This window comes from Mizuhopecten yessoensis, unplaced genomic scaffold (genome assembly GCF_002113885.1).
Source record: "Mizuhopecten yessoensis strain PY_sf001 unplaced genomic scaffold, ASM211388v2 scaffold7987, whole genome shotgun sequence".
NCBI lineage: Eukaryota > Metazoa > Mollusca > Bivalvia > Pectinida > Pectinidae > Mizuhopecten > Mizuhopecten yessoensis.
In genome coordinates, this window is record NW_018407322.1 from 561,227 (window position 1) to 583,891 (window position 22,665).

A 22,665-nucleotide genomic window follows, 5' to 3' on the forward strand; every position below is an offset into this window, starting at 1 on the left:
AAAAGGCGATCGCAATAGGTCACTTGAGACTTTGTCTCAGGTGACCTAAAACGTTTACGCACAATGGACGAGAGACAACAACGGCAAGAAAGCGATCAGAAAAGGTCACTTGAGCATAGCTCAGGTGACCTAACAAAAGCAGACCACCAGGACAAAAATATTTTTTTCAAATGGTCTCAGCCAGTAGAAAAGCATGGCTGGGATTGGTTGCCATCTTTGATTATGGGATCCAGATAATTATGCCCTAATTCATAATATAGACTTTCCATTAAGTATTATTTACCATCAACAAAAGTGTGCCACTGGTGAATCAGTTATTTACAATACATATTTTTGTCAGTAAACACAACCCCCCTTTCCTATATTCAGTAACCTTGTTATAGAGAGTGTGGATGGATGGACAAACGGACATGGAAACATAACTTTGAATACTATATATATACAGCACCCACATCTCTTGTGGACCCTACAAAGGTCCTGGCACCACAGTACATCAATGATTACCTCCTGTTCTGGCAAGTTCTCTGCAATAACTGTCTCGTCAACAGGTTCTCCACGGTCCAGCAAACCTTGTTTCAAACATGTGATGCGATCTCTCTTGACGTTTCCTGCACTAACCAGGACACTCTTAAGGGCTCGCAGCCCAAAGTCGTAGTGAGATTGGGGTGACAGCTGCTCATCACAGAGCCTGAAACAAGTAAAATACAAAATCAGACTTGCAATCAAAATACAAAGTCTAACAAATAAACAGGGACTGTCGCAAGTCAAGTATGAACTGTCAAGAGTCTGTTGAAAGTATCAAAGGGCAAGGAGTGCTAATAAATGTACATAAATCTCATAAATCACATATAAATGCTATTTTTTCCTATTTCCCTTACAACATGTGATTATATTTGACGTTCAATAGCTTTTAAATAATTGTTGAAATTAAAAAGCTCATCATTGTATGAATCCCCATGGGACCAATACCTACTTGAAGAAAGGAACGATCTTGCAGGCAAGTTTCTCTGCTGTCCTGAAACCCTGTGAGTAGAGCATCACCTCGGCAATGAGCTGACGATCTGGCTTGGTCATGGCTAAACTACGGAACAGTTTTTTGAGGTTATCAGGCAGGTTTGAACGGCCAGCATAACCAGGGTTCATGGTGATGAACACAGCCATGTCAGCATTCACCTTCACTTGTTTCCCAATTAGTTCCACAATAATATGGGATACTGAAACATTAGGATATTCATGATCAACAATGAAATATTTGTTTGGAGTAATATATTTCTATGAAATTTACTTATAAATTATCATAGATAAATACAAGTTGGTGTTCTGATCCCCATTTTATTTCTACTGCATGAAGATATTGAAAAGTTATTAACCTGCCAAATTTCTGTAACTCCTTAATATTTTTCCAAAGACAATTATAGGCTGCAGGTATTTTAGGGTGTTACAACATTTTGAAAATATTCTCACTTGCAGAAAAATACTAACATAAAAAACATGATGTCTGGTAGAGAAATGAATAAGCTCCCTACTCCTACCTTGTTTTCCTTTTGTTGCCAGTTCCTTCAGAGATTCCTGGATTGTCTGGATCTGTTGGGAGACGGCCGACAACATCCTCTCCTCCAGTCGATTGAACTCATCAAAACATCCCCAGGCGCCCACTTGGCACAGACCAACAAAGATACGGCCCATAGCCTAGAAGTACAATATGGTCGGTATTACAACACTAGCATTAGTATCATAAGATCAGCATCTAAAACAGGAGGTAGAGTATTCATCGATGTATTCAAATCATTTTGATTGGATTTCTGGAAATGTGATAATTTAACATAGTGGGACCGCAATTTTGAACTTTTAAACAATACAGTAGAAAGGATTCATAAAAACTAATTGTAGATTGATCACAGAGTCCAAGTCTATACATACCTGGAAGTCAAAGGTCTCATCACAGTTGAACACCAGTACAAATCTTCCAAGCTGATTTCCAAGAGCCTTAACAGACTCTGTCTTACCAGTACCAGCAGGTCCTACAAAGAAAACAAGGCCACATGCAAACACCGTTAACATTACGCAGGAAAAGAGCATGTTTAAGATTGTTGTGGTAGGGTAGTGTATAATAATTATATTACAGAGTGTATCTATTGCTGGTGTGGTGGAGGGATGTCTATGTCTGCTGATGGATGGAAGTGTACAGCGACTACCTACCAAATGGTGAGCCACCAAGTCTGGCCTCCAGGGCCTGTGTCATGGTAAGGTAACAGCGGTCAGTAAGTGGGGTCTGTACCAGCTTGTCCTGCACCCCGAGGTACTCAAAGCCGTAGTTGAATCTGGCATTTGCCATCTGAATGGATAGCTGCTGCAGTACCTCTGTGTTCTTCGGGTCAAAGTAAAACCGCATATTACATAGCCAGTCAAAGTTTTTTGGGTTATTGACCTTTTGTTTGATGAGGTTCCGAGTGACACCCCTCTGGTGCACCAGCTCTGTGATCTGAAGTGGACAAATATCTAAATCACACACAATGACAGTGCTCAAGTAAGAATTGCAATAACCACATTACACATACCTCTGTATTTGCTCCGAGTAACACGGACAATGACTCCTAAATGAGTGATGATTGATTATGTTTATCTAACTGCAATAAGTTAATTAGAATATTTTCAAAAGACACAACATTTTTCAAAATGTCTAAAAAAAATCAAAACAAGATTAGAGTCAGACAAATATGATAACATAACATTCAATTTATTAGCAACACGTGACAAACATGATATGTTTATACAAACTATTCTATCTGATGTCATAAGAGTCAGAAAAGTTCTGAGTTTCAGGAGAAAGAAGTTCTACCTGATTCCAAAATCTTAAAACATCTAAATGAGGATTAAGTTGTTTCAAATGTTTCAAATTTTATCTCTCGCATTGGTCCGAATCTATTCATCGATGCCAACACTCACCAAATGTTCCAGTTTCTTTCTTCGGACTGGAGGTTGTTCTGTAAGGACCGAGTCAGCGAGGACATTTAGAGTGGACTCCACCATTAGTAGGACATTGTTCATTGGTTTGAGGTCCTCGACATTCTTTTGTGCAGCAATGGCACCAAGGGCAGCATCTATACTCTCAGACCAGGCAATCTGGGACGCCAGTACCACCAACTGGGCCTGTCACACAGAAACATAAACTCTGAAAACATGGAGCCTGTCGCACAAAAACTGCAGTATTAATTCTCACAAAAACAATGAGTCTCCAACACAAAAACGGAGGTATAACTCGTTATTTATAATAATGGCCACTGGTATCCTACAACTACTTACTTCACGCACATAACACTGACCTACATGTGAATACTATCCTGAGATTCACAACAGGAGAATAATAATCAGCCATCACAGTATGATGGAGGCTTTTTATTCTCATTCCTCAGTTTGACATTTCTGTCTCTGTTACAAAATTTTGATACATTCTTTCACCTATAGAAGAAACAATTTTTGTAGACAAAAGGCCTTTAAGCCTTGATCTATTTGTTAACATCACCTCTATGGAACTAACCTGGTAAGTGTCGACCCACTGTAGATACTTGGTGGGGTCAATGTTGCCGGTTTTGAAGGCAGCAATATCATGGACTGCGGAGGCTAGGAGTTTGGCCAGTGTCACCCTCATCTCCTTCTCCACCAGTGTCAGCCACTCGTTAATTTTGGGGTTGGCTGCAATTGATACTGGGGTGGCAAATTGTACCTACAACAAAGCAACAATGATATTTAAACTATAAGTACGGTGAAAAATAGGAACCAGACCTACTGGCTTCTGTTTGAATTTATCATTAAGAAATGTAGAGTAACTTGTAGACTGTGAGTTACCTAACAAAGTAGCTAGTGCTACTTACCTCCTCGCCCTCCTTGGACAGCAGACCGACCACCTGGGAACTGTCCTCATTCAGTAGGATTGAAGTAACACCCGCAAACATCTTCTTGAAATGCTTCTGTAAACGGGTCACATTCTTACTGTTTCCAATGATTTCCAGTAAATCTTCATCACCGACAAAGTAAAACCTGGAATCAAATAAAAATACTAGTGTTAATTGTGTACAACCTTTTGTGCCTTAGTATCTCTCAAGGTAAATAGGGGACATACTATTAAATGTGCATGTTCTTTACTTTGTGAGGGCCGATGTACCTGTGGCAGGCAGTTATTTCTCACTCAGGGTACTCACTCTGTGTCGGATATACCGAGAGAAGGATACCCTCTTTCACACCATGTAACTACTCAAACTCTGTGTTGAAGTTACCTTGAGAAGATGCTCTCACCTGCTCCAAGTACTAACCCTACCCTGTTTTTTTACTTCACTCGGAAAGGATATCCTCTTTTGCTCCATGTACTTATTCTAATGTTATGCCCAACGTACCTGGGGAAGGATGCCCTCTCTCGCTCCAGGTACTCTCCTAGGGCCTTTTGGATCTTGCCAAGCAGGTCGGCCAGCCTCTCTAGTTGTCTCTGGACATTATTGATGTTGACAACATCCATTACAAGGGGAGATTTTGAAACTTTCTTCATCAGACCCAGGAACTCAGTACTCACGCTGCAAAAATAATCACATATAGATGTTTTCTAAGAAGTGACAATAAATAATGTATGGCCAATTTTAAAAGATCTTAATTTCTTAAAATCTTAATTTAAAATGATAACTATATTTGGCAACCAAAGCAATCAAATTTCAATCTACTTTCATGCAAAATGTCATGTTAAGATACAATTTAATAATGAATTAAATGCAAGCTCAAATATTTCAATAAAGGTAGGTTAAATTGTAAGGAATACCCTTGGAATCGTGATGTCTCCACAGGGAGCAGATGTTTGATGTCAGCACTTCCTGTGAATATTCCCTCCAGGTAGACCCAGCGCCTCTGCACATCAATCCACACATCAAACAGAGCGTTGATGCGGTTCAGTTTGTCCTCCCAGGCTAAAGCATCTTCTTCAAATTGCTGGAAAGATTTTTTAATAAAAAGTGATATGCCTCCACAATATACAGAGTAAATGTTCATACATCAAGCTTTACTTTTGGTTGCTTTCCTTTCCAAGTGTACATACCGAGACATACCAATGTAAATAAATTATAAATGTTTATATTAAATATTTTATTGAGGGGTGTCTCACCTTATAGTAGGGTGAGAGTTTCATGGCAGTCACACTGTTGATGTGCTCCTTGACCTTGGTGAAAAGGTCGTCCCAGCCTCGGATCAGTCGACACTTGTTTTGATAATTGATCAGGTCCAGCTCGTAAGATCTCCAAACTTCGCTAACCTTTCAATAGAAAAGCACAAGCATTTCACCCTATATGTGTAATGGAGTACCTTTTTTCACTTTTATTTTATACAAACTTAACCTCGTAAGCGTCATGAAATAGATAATCGATTAGCATTCATACTGGCCTAGAGCACAAACAATAAAATGGAACATTACAAATATCAAACAACATTCTCTTTTCAGACATCAGTATATATATTCATTTTGATATTTATACATTATTCATCGGAAAGTTCCCCGATTCTTCTGGAAACCACAAGATCAGTACTAAAAAAAGTTCATTGTACAGGATAGACAGTTACGAATGCATACCTGCTTGAGGAACTCTTCAAGAGCCATTTCTCCCTGAGCCACCAGGATCACATCCTTAATGATGGGTTCATTTCTGATGAGGTCCACATCCCAGACCTGTCCGAGAGTCAGCTCTGACAATGCCCAGCGGACATTGAGTCGTTTGGTCAGTTGTCTCCAGTGACGTTCCTTCAGAGCCTCAGACTTGAGCTCCACAATCATCATGTTCACCTACACAAGGATTTACATACCAAACATCTTAACGAAATATGTAGGTATATTTCTAGTGAGTAAGACACTAAAATACTTTAACATATGCACTTTTTTTACACAAATTTATTGTAAAGTATGTTACAAACCAATTTATTAAATTCAAGACATTTAATGGAACTTACAGAAACTCCGACGTGAGAAAAACAAGCTAAGTTTTACTCTTTTACACGCCTACATATTATTAATGCCATTATTAGGTTTTGCACTCAAGCTTCAAAAGTGAGCAATCATTTGGTTGTTACCTTAGCGTAAGTCTGCAAAGTCCTCTTGACATGTTCATACGAGGCATACGTCCTAAGTCTGGCAGGTAAATCCTTCAACTGGTTCAACAGCCCATCCAATGACTGACGAATCTGATGACAAAAATTATATCTCTTGTATTTATATTCATAATATTCATATGCACAGATAATAGAGAAGGGAAAAGTAAACGTTTGTCGCCTAATATTTGTGTAACCTTGACCTCAAAATAAGGTGCGTGACTTTGTCAACTCATATGTTACGATTTTTCATCTGGAATCTGAGACACAATTCATAAAATGAACTTCAGTTTATCTGGATACAGAAGTTTGAGGTCCACATTCTAACTAGTAAACGTCTGTGAACTCCCATACAAATTAGGGTAATTTTTTTCATAAATTTCTGGAAATAGTAACAGTGGCCTTGACAGCTGACCTCATACTTGTCATTTGTAAAAAGATTGATAAAAATTGGTTAACAAAGAAAGTGGTTGAATTGATGCCACTGAATTGGTTGACAGATTTTTGTAAATAATGTTAGTGACCATGACCTTGGCAGTGGAACCCTGAAACACTGAACTCATTCAAGGTATTCTTATATTTAACTTTACAGTTTGATCAAAATCTGTTCAAAAATAAAATCACTATTGTGAAGACAGCAGAAAGAATGTGACGTGACGTGATAGGACAAACATGGAAAGCAATGTTTGCCCCCTCAGAGCACATGGCAGGGACATAAAAGTACATTACCATCCCCAGTTGTACAAACAGCCAGGGTTTGTCCTTGAGCTCATCTTACCTTCCTGCGCTGTACAAACAGCCAGGGTTTGTCCTTGAGCTCATCTTCCCTTTCTGGGCTGTACTAACAGCCAGGGTTTGTCCTTGAGCTCATCTTACCTTCCTGGGTTGTACAAACAGCCAGGGTTTGTCCTTGAGCTCATCTTACCTTTCTGGGCTGTACAAACAGCCGGGGTTTGTCCTTGAGCTCATCTTTCCTTCCTGGGCTGTACAAACAGACAGGGTTTGCTGTACAAACAGACAGGGTTTGTCCTTGAGCTCAGCTTACCTTTCTGGGTTGCACAGACAGCCAGGGTTTGTCCTTGAGCTCATCTTACCTTCCTTGGCTGTACAAACAGCCCGGGTTTGTCCTTGAGCTCAGCTTACCTTTCTGGGCTGCACAGACAGCCAGGGTTTGTCCTTGAGCTCATCTATCTGTTCCCAGATCTTGGACAGCTCAGACCATACACCCTTCAGGTCTTGTAACTCCTCAAGAGCTACCAGGACACGCTCCTCACTGGGACTCATTTGACCTGTGATATTCAAGAACACAAGGCATATTAATTACTTAGTAAATACAATACTTAATCAGCATAGTTAGGACCTCATAATATATATTTAAACATTTCACAAGAAATATTATCAATCCCAACCTATTAACCTATTACAGCCATGAGCCATGGAACCTAGCTCTCTGCCATCGATGTTAAACTTTGCCTGTATCTATTTAGCCCCATCTGTAAAAGCACTCACCTTTCCAGTTACATTACCAGATTAAACTTGTTCCAGCCCTCTCCAGGTATACTTAGTCCAGCCTAATTTGTTTCAGCACGGATAATACCTATTGCAGAACTGCCGCACACCTTTTCTGATCTATTTAAGCCCAGCCCTATCTGCTACAGCACTTATCATATATATCACAGTATCGCCTCACACCTGTTCCAGTGACCTCCTAACCTTTCCAGGACTATTTATCATATTTTAGCCTTCACCCCTAACCTTATCAAACCTTGCCTTCTATCTGTTTCAAGCCCTTCCTTTAATCTCACCTGGCTCGGACAGCTCCAGTGCTTCCTTGGCCTTGGCAACATTGTCCCTTTCCTCCTTCAAGCGAGTGAATTTACCCTCAAATATCGTCAGAGCTTTTGTGGCCATGTCTGGACGCATTGCTCCCTAAAAGGCCCATTGGATGAAATTTATCACAGAAATATATACAGAAGATTATTATAAAAGCAGAAAAATGATCCTTACGAAAGAAAAATTATCAACGAGTCTTTAGTACTTTCATCTTTTCAAGGAGATTCTTCAGACTGTTTATTTGAAGTTTACAGAAGTTTATATATAGTAAGATTTTGAAAACAAACTATATGTAGATAAGACATTCTTCAGAACAGTTTTTTGATACAAATTTGCATGTAGTGTATGGACTACTCACATCGACAGGCTTCTCCTTGTCCCACTCCTGTAGCATGTCGCCGGTCTTGCTCTCCACGACTTTGTCCTCAGATACGATCTTCATCTGGAGGCTAGCTACTTGTGTCTGGATGGACGAGTCCTTGCGCTTCATGATGTCATTAAAGGCACTCCACTCTCCCTCAATGTTGTCACTGTACAACCAGTTGGTTGGGAACTGGAATCGCTGTCGCTCCAGGATCCTCTGTCCTTCATTGTACATCTAGTTAAAGAAACAACAGATTACTCTCTGCACCATGCACTAAAAACCAATCTTGTACACATAGTACTTGTATTATGTTGTCTCCTGGATCTGTAAGATTGTTTTTGAAAATCAACTGCATTTTTACTCTTTATTTTCTAGTTATTGCATACGATAAAGTGTTGGGACACATTTTAAAACTGTTTCCCTCACTATCATCCATAATAAGGACAAATTCATCAGGAAGGCAAATATAAGCACACATTGTTATTCATAATATTTCCAATATGAAGATCAAAATGAACATTTGGCAAATATAGATTTTATTGGTGAAGGATATATATTTCTAGGATACAGTAATTGTTGAATATACTACTGACAAATTAAACATTAAAACCATTGAGAGGATTAAACAATGGGAAATCATGGCGTTGTTTGTGAATGGGTCCTTACCTCCACCTGCTTCTCCCAGGTTTTCATTTTGCGTTTGAGAGCCTGGACCTGAGTGATGAGACACACAGCTTCCGAGGTGTTGGCCGTGTCTATAGACTGCTGCTCCAATTCTGTCCGTGACTAAATAAACAGGAATACACTGATAACATATATGACACACAAGGCAATTAATCAACAAAATCCACTCTTGCCAACTAACACTTAATAATAATAACATTAAACCTGAATTTGATCTGACAATGTTTAATGAAATATATATCAGTGAATGTCAGTTGTTCTATATATATCTATTTACCTTGGAGACGATTCCATGGAAGTCCTGCATTTCTGTGGCAAGGAGTGAGCCAAACTTGCTGAGGACCTCTTTGTGCCAGGAGTCATACTTGAGACTCACCTTGGACTGTACCTTACCATACTGTACAATAATTGGTCCAATCTCTTTCTGAGTGTCAGAAGTATCAAATGTTTTCCTGGAGGCTCTGTAACAAATGGGATTTACAATATTAGGAATGTAATCATGCTATCTAATATGATGGATAAAAAAGTTAAAAGTATAATATGAATGCTGAAATTTTAAACCTTGCTACCTTGTATATGAAAAGAATTGTTTACCAAAAAAGGTTTCAGTCAAATGCTTTTCCATACTCCATATGTTTACAGGACTTACTTGATTTCCTCAAGGGTAGCCATCCACACTTTGAGCTTGTTACCAAGGCGGCTGTATAGCACGTCAGGGTTCAGGTCCCACAGCGACTGGTACCTCAACCACACCTAACAGACATCAATAAGCATGTTTGAATATAGCTAATACACAAGGACTGCAACCTCAGTTTGAGACTTGCTATCAGTCACATAGTTATTGAAGAGCATGAGACAAAATGGGTTAAGAATGAAAACTTACTTTGACGTAGCCAGAGAATTCCTTCATGGTGTCCTCTATAGCTTGATAAACATCCTCCAGAATGATCTGACTACTGGGAAGCTTGGTCAGTACATTACGGTATGTTGTTTCTGACTCGGACTCCACATCAAGGCCAACCTACACCCAAGAGAAAAATACATGTAGGAATTATCCTTTTTTGTTGGAATTTTAGTGACAATCACATTAAATTATTTTAACAGAAAGAAAGATAAACTCATTTCCTACTACATTCCTACTCATTTCTCTTTACCAATACATGGTAATTTCAGTTTATACCAATATGTAATCCTACCTGCTGCCAATCTGTGATTGGCTATTTAAGGTCATAGGATTGTATTGCTAAACGGAAATAGGAAGTAAATCCCTAGTTGAAAACCCAATGTAGGGAGACAGTATCACAATTTCCGCATATTCTAATGTTTAATATTAAACTGATGAATATTGTATGTTGTTTATTGACAGAACAGTGTGTTCTTTCAATATCAAAGTATTTCAAAGCTATCCAAATTAATTCAGTTTTTTTTTTAATAAATGAGTCACAGGTGTCCATTTTTCTGTACTTCACGAACCGGCTACCTTTTTCACTACTGTAAAGTTTTACAAGAACAATAATTCTTGCATGCAATTACTATGTGTATATGGGTTTATTATAAAATGTCAATTTTTAATCGTTTATAGATAATTAATTTTACACAATTTCAGCATTTATGAAATTGATATACATTAATGCAATACTAATCTATGTCAGTATCATTTTCATTGACATTATTTTGGAAAAAATTGTGTTTCATTTTTTTTTCAAAATTCACTCTTTTTTACATAAATTTCCATTTAAAATCCTTAAAATTCTGGCAACCTATATTTTTTTTGTGACAGAATTTTTTTATTTCAAAGCAATATAACTACAAAATTTGAAGAAATTCTACTGAGAAATGGCGACACAATCCTATTACCTTAACCAATTTGTCAATAGCCCTGTAACAATTTGAGACCTACGCTATATAGAATTTGTGATCGGCCCAGTAACCACTATGTGATCAGACCTGTTAGAAACTTGTGAGAGGTGCAGTACATACCTGGTACCTGGAGTGCCTGATGCGAGGCAGACTTGTGATGACGGCTTCCCAGCCAAATAGTTCCTGCATTATGTTGACACGAGCCTCCTCTATCGGCGGATTCACGTAGATCAGTTGGTTGGTGATTCTAAGCTCATGGATCAAACCCTGAAAATTGAATAAGTATAGTTTTCAAAAATAAGTATTGAATAAACCATAAAAAGTTATTCAAAAAATTCAAAAGAAAGAATAGAGAATCAGTTATTTTTGGGACCCAAATCTTTCAGTCCTAGACACTTGTTTATTTTGTTGAACTTGTCAAATTTGGAGAACCTATTATATATCTTAATAATTAAACTCATCAAAATATCAAAAAAGATGCTAATGACTCACCTGAAAAATTTCTACAAAAATCACTGAGAATACTTTGGCTATGAACTACCGCTCCTCTTTCTATGGCCTACCTTGATGTTGGGGTCACCCCCCGGTTTATGGGCCACTTGTTGTGGAGCATCCGTGTCCATGGTGTGATCCATGGTGTCCTCCTTATTCTGCTTCAGGCACTGTGTCCATGCCTTTAAGCCTGCCTCCAGCCGTGCAGCCAACTTAGACTCAACCTACATCATACAGTACAGTATAAATGAAAAAGCTTGGTTATTGTATAAACAGAAAAAAAACCATACAAAAGTGATGTGAAAACGTGAGAAGATAACAATAGGTAATGTGTAGCTTAACCATCTGATTTTTATCCCAGTTATTAGTTTTGTGTCTTTATAATCCCCATACATTCCCCATATTCAGTGATTAACCGGATCAACAGATGACAAAAATGCCTACCTGCTGGTCTAATTTGGCCACCCACTGCTGTAGATTGGAGAAGCCGTGCAGACTGAGGTTGTCTACTGCCTTTTGAATCTTGCCTAAGATCTCACAGAAAGTGGCGTTACTGTAGGCACATGTCTCCAGGGCCTTCACCTCCAGCTCAATCTCTTCCTCCATTGCCACCAAGTCATCCACCTAGACAGTCAACAGAAATACAAGTTTGACAGTTGCTCCAACTAAAAATCCATAGAAATCACAATAAGCCAGGGAACAATTTCATTCCAGGAAAATGCTCTAAAATGATTTACCAGTACCCTGAACACATGAGACAAAAGGGAAATAGCTAGTTGGGTTGACCACAACATCTTTTAAAGCTTGTCCTCAGCACCCTGGGCATCACTTTGGTCCCAACATTTATGTAATAGGGAAATACATAGCGACTGTTTCATAGAAAGGCATGAAATAGCAATCCATATACATGCAAAATAATTAATACTAAATCAACAAAACAACGTAACACTTACTGAATTCTTGTAATTAATCAGTCATCTTTGGATACATCCATATCTGCGGGATGTTTTCAATAATGCAGCTTACAAGATATCAAATGGTAATATCTTGTTCATTCTCATGGGCTAATGCCAGAAAATAGGATGTGTATTTGTTGACTTTTTCCTTTCTTACCAAAAGTGCAAAAGCTTCCAGAGGTACATTGTACATCATGTTAGCCCCAATATACATTTATATAATTCCGCAGATTAATTTCTCAAGAAAATGAGCAATAATATCATATTTTTTAACACCACAAACCTTTTCCTGGAAGTTAAATCCAGTGTCAGCAAGCCTCTGTACATAGGGATCCAGTTTGTAAGACTCCCAGACCAGTTGTACACCCTAGAATAACCAACATCAATGTCCATTGAAAAGAGAATAAAAGTCTCAGTATCACAGAATGTTTTTAAGTTAAAAGAATATTTTTCTTTCTGAACTGAAAATGAATGATCATTAAGGGGAGGCTAATAAGACAATATCTATATTTAGATTATCATTCTTATTTCAACAATAACATCTTTCATGGAATAACTTAATCAAGAAGCCCTGTACAAATCTTACCTCTGCGACCAGGTTCTGCACCTCTTTGCGAAGACCAGCTACAAGCAACATGATGGAGGCCCGTTCATCAATCTGAGGATAGAGAGCAGGCGATAAAGGATCGTTAGTTAAAAATAATACAAATTGTAAATATTAACAATTGCATGCACTTGATACTTCAAAGCAAATAGTAAATGGCTTGTAAAATGCAATATTTTCTATTATAGAAGATCTATCAGTGATAATTACATCTTTGTAATCATCAGTAGACATAATATCATTCCAGGCAGGATTCTTGTTTTACCTTCTCTCGAGTCTGTTCGTAGGTGCGGACACTCTCTATAAGGGAAATAGCGAAGGGATACAGTTGGTTGGCCTGGTGGGCTTTGTTGACGATGGCAAGGGGAACACGGAATCCGAGCCACCTCATGTTGCGAACCTGGCAGTAGATACAAGTCTAGTGTAAGTAACTAGCACAGGAATATAAGGAAGCAGAATATTTTAAATTTATCTAAATTGGTGTGCCAGCATATATATAACACCTTAATCCAATGTTTTTATTGCATAGGTTCAAAATAGACAAAACACTAACATCAATTTAATTATTATGAAAATTGTACAACAATGATTCGGAAACAGGCCAACAATCACAAACAATAAAGAAATGATAAAACAGACCTCCTTCGACAGATTGATGACGTCAGGCTGGAAGTTGACTCCAAGCTTAAGGATGTTGCCCTTAGTCATCACCTTCGACTTGACACTGATGATGACAAAGATTCTGCCAGTGACCACCAGTTGGCGCTGCTGGACCTGTAACAGAGTGACAAGAGGATTGTAACCATCTACTACCTAACTTCAGAACTGTGTTTAACACAAAGGAGAAACACATTATCAGATTATTTCCTTACCATAAGTAACAGTTTTTATAGAAATTGTCAGCATATTTACAGTATATATTACTCAATGGACTTTCAAATTCTTTGCAAATAATTGTTTTCAAAACTGTTTTTAATTATCAAAATCAAGAATGTGTTATGGCTATTTGGAATAAATCTAAAACTCATCTACTAAATGTGCTCTTAAAAAGTATATACAACGTACTCACTATGATCAATGCACTTTAATGCATGACAACTATACACATACTTGTTGCCCTCTGAGTCTTTTGTATCAAATTCATCCAATCAGTTTTAAAATTGCATAATTGTACAGATCCTACTACATAGAAAACAATTTACCCTCTATCATAATTGTACAGATTCTACTACATAGAAAACAATTTACCCTCTATCATAATTGTACAGATCCTACTACATAGAAAACAATTTACCCTCTATCATAATTGTACAGATCCTACTACATAGAAAACAATTTACCCTCTATCATAATTGTACAGATCCTACTACATAGAAAACAATTTACCCTCTATCATAATTGTACAGATCCTACTACATAGAAAACAATTTACCCTCTATCATAATTGTACAGATCCTACTACATAGAAAACAATTTACCCTCTATCATAATTGTACAGATCCTACTACATAGAAAACAATTTACCCTCTATCATAATTGTACAGATCCTACTACATAGAAAACAATTTACCCTCTATCATAATTGTACAGATCCTACTACATAGAAAACAATTTACCCTCTATCATAATTGTACAGATCCTACTACATAGAAAACAATTTACCCTCTATCATAATTGTACAGATCCTACTACATAGAAAACAATTTACCCTCTATCATAATTGTACAGATCCTACTACATAGAAAACAATTTACCCTCTATCATAATTGTACAGATCCTACTACATAGAAAACAATTTACCCTCTATCATAATTGTACAGATCCTACTACATAGAAAACAATTTACCCTCTATCATAATTGTACAGATCCTACTACATAGAAAACAATTTACCCTCTATCATAATTGTACAGATCCTACTACATAGAAAACAATTTACCCTCTATCATAATTGTACAGATCCTACTACATAGAAAACAATTTACCCTCTATCATAATTGTACAGATCCTACTACATAGAAAACAATTTACCCTCTATCATAATTGTACAGATCCTACTACATAGAAAACAATTTACCCTCTATCATAATTGTACAGATCCTACTACATAGAAAACAATTTACCCTCTATCATAATTGTACAGATCCTACTACATAGAAAACAATTTACCCTCTATCATAATTGTACAGATCCTACTACATAGAAAACAATTTACCCTCTATCATAATTGTACAGATCCTACTACATAGAAAACAATTTACCCTCTATCATAATTGTACAGATCCTACTACATAGAAAACAATTTACCCTCTATCATAATTGTACAGATCCTACTACATAGAAAACAATTTACCCTCTATCATAATTGTACAGATCCTACTACATAGAAAACAATTTACCCTCTATCATAATTGTACAGATCCTACTACATAGAAAACAATTTACCCTCTATCATAATTGTACAGATCCTACTACATAGAAAACAATTTACCCTCTATCATAATTGTACAGATCCTACTACATAGAAAACAATTTACCCTCTATCATAATTGTACAGATCCTACTACATAGAAAACAATTTACCCTCTATCATAATTGTACAGATCCTACTACATAGAAAACAATTTACCCTCTATCATAATTGTACAGATCCTACTACATAGAAAACAATTTACCCTCTATCATAATTGTACAGATCCTACTACATAGAAAACAATTTACCCTCTATCATAATTGTACAGATCCTACTACATAGAAAACAATTTACCCTCTATCATAATTGTACAGATCCTACTACATAGAAAACAATTTACCCTCTATCATAATTGTACAGATCCTACTACATAGAAAACAATTTACCCTCTATCATAATTGTACAGATCCTACTACATAGAAAACAATTTACCCTCTATCATAATTGTACAGATCCTACTACATAGAAAACAATTTACCCTCTATCATAATTGTACAGATCCTACTACATAGAAAACAATTTACCCTCTATCATAATTGTACAGATCCTACTACATAGAAAACAATTTACCCTCTATCATAATTGTACAGATCCTACTACATAGAAAACAATTTACCCTCTATCATAATTGTACAGATCCTACTACATAGAAAACAATTTACCCTCTATCATAATTGTACAGATCCTACTACATAGAAAACAATTTACCCTCTATCATAATTGTACAGATCCTACTACATAGAAAACAATTTACCCTCTATCATAATTGTACAGATCCTACTACATAGAAAACAATTTACCCTCTATCATAATTGTACAGATCCTACTACATAGAAAACAATTTACCCTCTATCATAATTGTACAGATCCTACTACATAGAAAACAATTTACCCTCTATCATAATTGTACAGATCCTACTACATAGAAAACAATTTACCCTCTATCATAATTGTACAGATCCTACTACATAGAAAACAATTTACCCTCTATCATAATTGTACAGATCCTACTACATAGAAAACAATTTACCCTCTATCATAATTGTACAGATCCTACTACATAGAAAACAATTTACCCTCTATCATAATTGTACAGATCCTACTACATAGAAAACAATTTACCCTCTATCATAATTGTACAGATCCTACTACAAAGAAAACAATTTACCCTCTATCATAATTGTACAGATCCTACTACATAGAAAACAATTTACCCTCTATCGTAATTGTACAGATCCTACTACAAAGAAAACAATTTACCCTCCATCAAATTTTACTTTTCATTCAAGGGCAAAATTAAACAAGAGGAAATTTCTCCTGTGTTACAGTACCTTTCTCTGCCAGTCTTCAAACAGATCTGATGTATTGAGTTTCATGCGAAAGCTGTCACCATCACCCTTGAGTTTCTGCCCCTCCACATGGTTCTCCCAGCCTTTCCCCAGTACATCCTCTACTCGTCGTAGGTAGGTGTTCAGTTGACGCTCAATCTGAGAAACAAAGGTGTCTCAGCATAAATTCTTGATTGTGATTCTGGCAATAGTCGGCTACTTCACCTGATTCACCACATTTCTTACATTGAGCAGTAAAGTCTTTTCTGAACATTACAATGTTTGCCTTAGACAAGCTTTTACATACTTATTAATTGTACAGACATTATCAAACATTAGCCACTTCCCAGTTACAGTCCATATTAAATGTAAGTTGTGATGTATACTGTAGACATACCTGTCGGGACCAGATGATACGGCCAGACACCTGTGGTAAATCTCGGACTTTACTCATACGGCAGGCCTTACTCTGGGCATACTGAACCTGTAACATAAACATTCCAGTTGTAAAAATCTATCAGGTCTTACCCGGAGCATACGAGCAAATAAATATTTTTGTTCAATTAAACTTTAATACACCCTAAAAACTTATTTTCAATGTATACATTTCAAAAATAATTAAGCATTGTGATACAATTTGCATTTTTATCCTTGCACTTGAGAAACAATTGGAGTGCACGGATAAATGTTTCAAACTGCAATTATAGGATTGTGCTTTTTCTTTGCCGCCACTTACCTTGAACTTCTCATGAAGAGACTCAATGTCATCTTTGACTCTCTGTATGAGCTGGGTCTGATACTCTCTGATGGCCCCACGAATGTGTGGTCGCACAAACAAGGCATTGAAGCGCGAGAAGATCCGGAACATTTCATTAGCATTCTTGGCTGTTCCTAGCTGATCTCTCAGACGGGCTGTAATTTGTGTTTCCACTCGGTCAATTCGCTCATCATACCTGCAAGCATTTACAGAGGATTAACATTTCCACTTTCTCATCTGTACATTGGACAATCACATGCTCATTCTAATGTTCATCTAATCATTTTGAATCCAATGAGAACAATGTACCTTTTGATGGCAGCCTCCCAGGCATCAGAACCTTCTTTAGACACATCAAGTCCGTCTACCTCCTTTACATTCTCATATGCTAGGTTCACCTCCTGTCAGTCAATTCAGACATCAAATAAATTACTCGCAAAGCTTACATATAAGAAATTTAGAGAATAAAACATACCTTAAAATATGACAGTTCTGGCCATCACTTTGTCCAAAAAAAGTAATTTTCAGATATTATGAAAAAAATGAATAACAATTATGTAAGTGTCTGGAGGCTTCCACAAATTGCCTGCAAAGCACACACATTTTATTTTTCAAGAATAAAACATGCTTTAAAATATGCCAGTTAATCCTAGATGACATTCGTCTTACCTCAATAGCATTAGCATCGGCTGCCTCGTCAACCATGGGTTCTATGGTTTTTGGTTCTGCGTCGTCTTGTCCCGGGGTTGTAGCCCGTCCAGCAGAAGAGCTGACTGCTGGTCTGAGGACACGCACGATGACTTGACGCAACTGTTCATGCTGCCTTCGGAACCTATGCACACAAGAGCAAATCTTAGCTTATCATGTTCCTTGTTCAATCAGGATACCAGACATTAAACCATGGTTATCTATATTCATTGTTCCATTGTCATCTGTCAGCTCAACAGTTTTCCTAATGTGTAACTTCAATAAGACATGGTGGCTGAATGGGTTTTGCTTGTCCTTAGCTACTGTTAGAATTAAAAGGATATTTGATCGTCATATGCACCTCTCAATGGATTGTGACATATAGCCAATTTGACAGTACCTTAACACTTCGGTAAAACACTTCAAAAACAGCTTCCGATTGTTTCTCCTAGCTTTAATAAGTGTTGGAATGAAATTAGCCAGGAGTTGTTCCACACATGATTTAAAATCTTGTATGAAAAAAAATATCTGTCCAAGACACCCTTCCAGGTTAAAGTTGTATCACTTACTTCCTCATCTGTTCGAGTCTTCCCTGGAGGCGTTTGTGAGCAGGGTTTACCCTCCACACCATCCTCAGGTGCTCATCCCTCTTCTTCTTCACCAGGTCCCTCAGCAGTCCCTGGAGCCGGTCATACTCATCATCCCATGTCCCAAACACCTCAAAACATGCATTCATCACTTTCTCAAATTCATCATATGCAATGTGCATCAAGCGACGAGTTCCAAGCACCTGCAAAGATAAAAAGTAACATAGTCTTCTCAATTCAAAACAAAGAAAAAAAGTTAAATTGTTTTTATTAAGACTTTAAGTACAGATGATCTGTGCAACAATTTGTCCAGCCCAGTTGTGTTTGTTTTTTTAAAGTAATGGCAATTCAAGGAGGCTTATAGTTAGGAAGGACTAAAAGAAAGTTCAAATGAAATTAGAAACATAACTAAGATTTCATTCAAAATCTTTCTTTTTTCTTGTCAATTCTGATTGTTATCATTATTACTGATCATTTAGTGATAGGGTCAAACCTTAGGCATTTACTCTTGTAGCTTTGTACCTGTGCCCAGGTCTTAAGAGAAAGCCTTTTTTCAGTCTCAGAGCTATTTGGACCTTAACTTAAGAAGTAAAGCTGAAGTCACTATAGATAGCCTCCATCAGTCTCAGAGCTCTTTGTATCTTACCTTTAAAAGCTGCGAGCTGAGATCCCTAGAGATTGCCTCCACCAGTCTCAGAGCTCTTTGGATTGGGTATTTTGTTGGTCTGATCTTTCTCAGGTGAAGGAAAATTGCCTGCACCGACACTCTGATCCTGTCTAGCTCTGATGCAGCCAGCAGATCATTCAGAGGGAAGTCCTTCATCAGCTGGTTGTAATCATTCACAGTGGCCATAGCAGTTTTAAGTCCTGTGTGTAAAAATTTCCAGATACAAAAATCCGATATCACACCATTAACATTCATATCGAAGACAAACCGTATATAGATACCTAGTGTAAGTTTAACTTTTGTATTATTATATTATCATCAATTATCATGCCGTCCAAACAGATTAACTGACCTGTATCTGTGTCAAAACTAACAGTGGCATGGAATCTTTTCCCATGTTTGAGGATCTCCAAAGTAAGGACAATTTCTGGACTTTCACGTTTTTCCTGGATCCGGAGTAGAGCTCGCTCTAGATTGAGCCAGAAGCTGATTTCCTGAAGAGCAGTTCCTGAGGCTGGATCTCGGTCCAACTTCGTCACCTGTAAAAAAACAGAAATCAATGAGTTCTCTTTTACAGATCAAAAACAGGAATGATAACGTCATTATATACTGTTTGTTATAAGCTTTCTAAGGTTACAAAAAAATAATAATTAAATTACGGTCTTGGGAGGAAAATGGAAAACAAATTCCAAGGTTTTAAAAGAAGATTTCTGCATATTTTAAATTTAATTGCAATTTTTATTCTATTTTGTTATGGCAATCTCCATGTCCCCTTTCTGTCTGTTTTTCTTAGGACTCATTAAATAAGAGTCCCTTACCTTCTGTATTTCCCTAATCCAACGATTGACACCGCTCTGTAGAGCATTGAGAAATTGAGCATCCTCCACTTTGTCCCCGAAGTCCTCCACCTTAGGTTTTTTGTTTTCTTCTGCACACTTTTTGATGACACTTGATACCACCTGATGGATAGGTAAAGTGATCTCTGGTATGTCTATGTTCTGTTGTAGGTGAAGAAGGCCCATTTCAAGCTCAGAAATCTTCTTTTCAACAGTTGGGGCCATTTTATCACCATCCCTGAAAAAGTAGAATTATCATAATTATAAGCATCACTGTATTTAAAGAGAAATATTATATCCATATTGTAAAAAGGTCCACCACTTCATCTTGAAAGTTTGGATATATCTATACTGAAACTGTCCGTTATTGCAATTTCAAGGTTAGAAAGAAAGGGGTTCCTATTTCATAAAATATGATGAAAATAGATGCAGATAACTTATACTTAACATATTTTTTTTTAAATGCATGTAGATATATTTACCAAAGAACACTGTATAAAATGCAAATTAAAATCATTTATATGTAGTGGCTTCGTTTGCCTTCTCATTAAATATCAAAACCATCCATATTTCAATGCTAGATATATAAGCTGCATAATAATTATCATACTGACCTCTCAGCCTTTCCAGTTTCTTTGATGTAGGATTTGAAGAATGGGGCTACAGCATTGGCGACATAGGAATGGAGCGTCTCGTATGGCGAACCTTCGCTGAAGTTCATGATCCTCAGCTGTGAGGGGAAGGACTTGTCTGCCTCCACTACAGGCCCTCTCTTGATAAGCACCATACTAGAAATATTCATAAATTGATACTTGTAGAAAATATCATATTTTGGAAACACCAACTTTTTTTTTTATTCCTATTTCCTGTTTTGAAGAAAATTAAATTTGCATCAAAACGAAAATTTGCCATACTTTTTTAACACAAAAATTATCCTAAATATCTCAACTACAATATTTTCTACCTCTTTTCCACGATTGTACTACCAGTATTCACGCACTGTTGTCCCTATAGAGTGATTTAACTGGTCAAATTTCTGAATGCCTTAGTTTATTTTTGGAAGTTAATTAATAAAGGACTACAGAATACAGCAGAAGTATGATTTACCTGCATATCTTGGAACTAGAAAACTTGACAGTAGATGTTATGTGATAGGCGACAGTTCCCTCATTGTCCCCATCTCCCTCAGCCACATCCTCAGATTCATCTGTTCATACATAAAAAAAAATGGTGATGCATTGAATAACAATTTAAAAAAGACCCTGTGCCAATTTCAAAATACACAAGAAGCACAAATTATACCATACAATTTACTGATTAAAATTATTTTTTGTCTAAAAAGGGAACAAGCAATTACAGTGATTTTTCTTCCTTTTTTTTTACAAGAGGGGCCTAGCCTATGCCTTGTGATTTTGGGTAATTATCTCGCAGAAATAACTAGAGGAAGGGGCCTTCATAAAACTCTGAGTTCAATGTATAATATATTTCTACTGAAAATCAGCTACATGTTCATGTACTACCCATAAAAACATCAACCTCACACATGTTGAAAATACAGGAATTTTGTGTCCAACTTTTTACACTATACGAAAAGACGCAGATACTCTCAAAATAAGCATGAGCACACTGCCTATCAATATCAGGGACCTCAGATCTCGAATAGTGATAGACATTGTGTATATGATATGGTTGGAGTTTTATGAAGGTTTAGATCAACATCTAAGAAAACAAGACGCTCATGGAGACTATGTTGTTCACCTTTTATTTTACTAAAGAAGTTGAAAACAATCCCTCCAACTAGGCACCATGCTTCCCATCTTGGATTTTGAATCAACCCAAAATATTACAATAATAGTTGGTCAGGGCAATGATAGGAATATTTGTTCAAAATTAAATTAAAATATGCCAACCAGAACTTCTGAATGAGTGGGAAAAGGATGTCCTGAAATCAGATGACAAGGTGCAAGTGACAATCTTGAATTTTGAAAGAAATCGGTCGAAAAATGTAGGAGGAGATCGTCGGACAAAAATCAAAAACAAAGGGCAATAACTTTTGCAAAAATTGTCAAATCAAAATTCTTTTCAGGAAAACACAATAACATATCATGATAATATAGCCTTACAAGTTTCAAGGAATCAAGAAATTGATCAAAAAATGTAGGAGGAGATATCTGGACAAAAAACCCAAATACTGAAATAAACAAAAATAACTTTTTAAATTGTTGAATCAAAATTCTTTTCAGGGAAACAACTTCATATCATGATAATATAGCCTACTAAGTTTCAAAGAAATTGTTCAAAAAATGTAGGAAGAGATTTCCAGACAAAAAAATCAAATACTGAAATAAACAAAAGGGAATAACTTTTGCAAAAATAGTCGAATCAAAATTCTTTTTGTAAAACACAACTTTATATCATGAT

General features: G+C 36.8%; 1 protein-coding gene across 1 annotated transcript in view; it reads right to left on the reverse strand.

The window, feature by feature from the left end:
* The window catches only part of LOC110454634 (cytoplasmic dynein 1 heavy chain 1-like), a 68,769-nt gene that overhangs the window by 44,674 nt on the left and 1,430 nt on the right, over window positions 1–22,665 (reverse strand). The window contains 38 exon segments of the mRNA XM_021504254.1: window positions 505–688; window positions 974–1,214; window positions 1,533–1,689; window positions 1,921–2,021; window positions 2,200–2,482; window positions 2,947–3,150; window positions 3,539–3,724; window positions 3,873–4,038; window positions 4,392–4,565; window positions 4,805–4,971; window positions 5,144–5,290; window positions 5,606–5,815; window positions 6,100–6,210; window positions 7,261–7,406; window positions 7,923–8,046; window positions 8,309–8,548; window positions 8,981–9,100; window positions 9,276–9,459; window positions 9,648–9,751; window positions 9,882–10,019; window positions 10,979–11,125; window positions 11,422–11,574; window positions 11,795–11,974; window positions 12,590–12,673; window positions 12,893–12,964; window positions 13,176–13,310; window positions 13,550–13,684; window positions 16,714–16,869; window positions 17,108–17,194; window positions 17,447–17,663; window positions 17,777–17,868; window positions 18,137–18,299; window positions 18,724–18,944; window positions 19,388–19,608; window positions 19,761–19,947; window positions 20,227–20,482; window positions 20,859–21,032; window positions 21,352–21,451. Coding sequence (XP_021359929.1) covers window positions 505–688; window positions 974–1,214; window positions 1,533–1,689; window positions 1,921–2,021; window positions 2,200–2,482; window positions 2,947–3,150; window positions 3,539–3,724; window positions 3,873–4,038; window positions 4,392–4,565; window positions 4,805–4,971; window positions 5,144–5,290; window positions 5,606–5,815; window positions 6,100–6,210; window positions 7,261–7,406; window positions 7,923–8,046; window positions 8,309–8,548; window positions 8,981–9,100; window positions 9,276–9,459; window positions 9,648–9,751; window positions 9,882–10,019; window positions 10,979–11,125; window positions 11,422–11,574; window positions 11,795–11,974; window positions 12,590–12,673; window positions 12,893–12,964; window positions 13,176–13,310; window positions 13,550–13,684; window positions 16,714–16,869; window positions 17,108–17,194; window positions 17,447–17,663; window positions 17,777–17,868; window positions 18,137–18,299; window positions 18,724–18,944; window positions 19,388–19,608; window positions 19,761–19,947; window positions 20,227–20,482; window positions 20,859–21,032; window positions 21,352–21,451 — 6,167 coding nt within the window.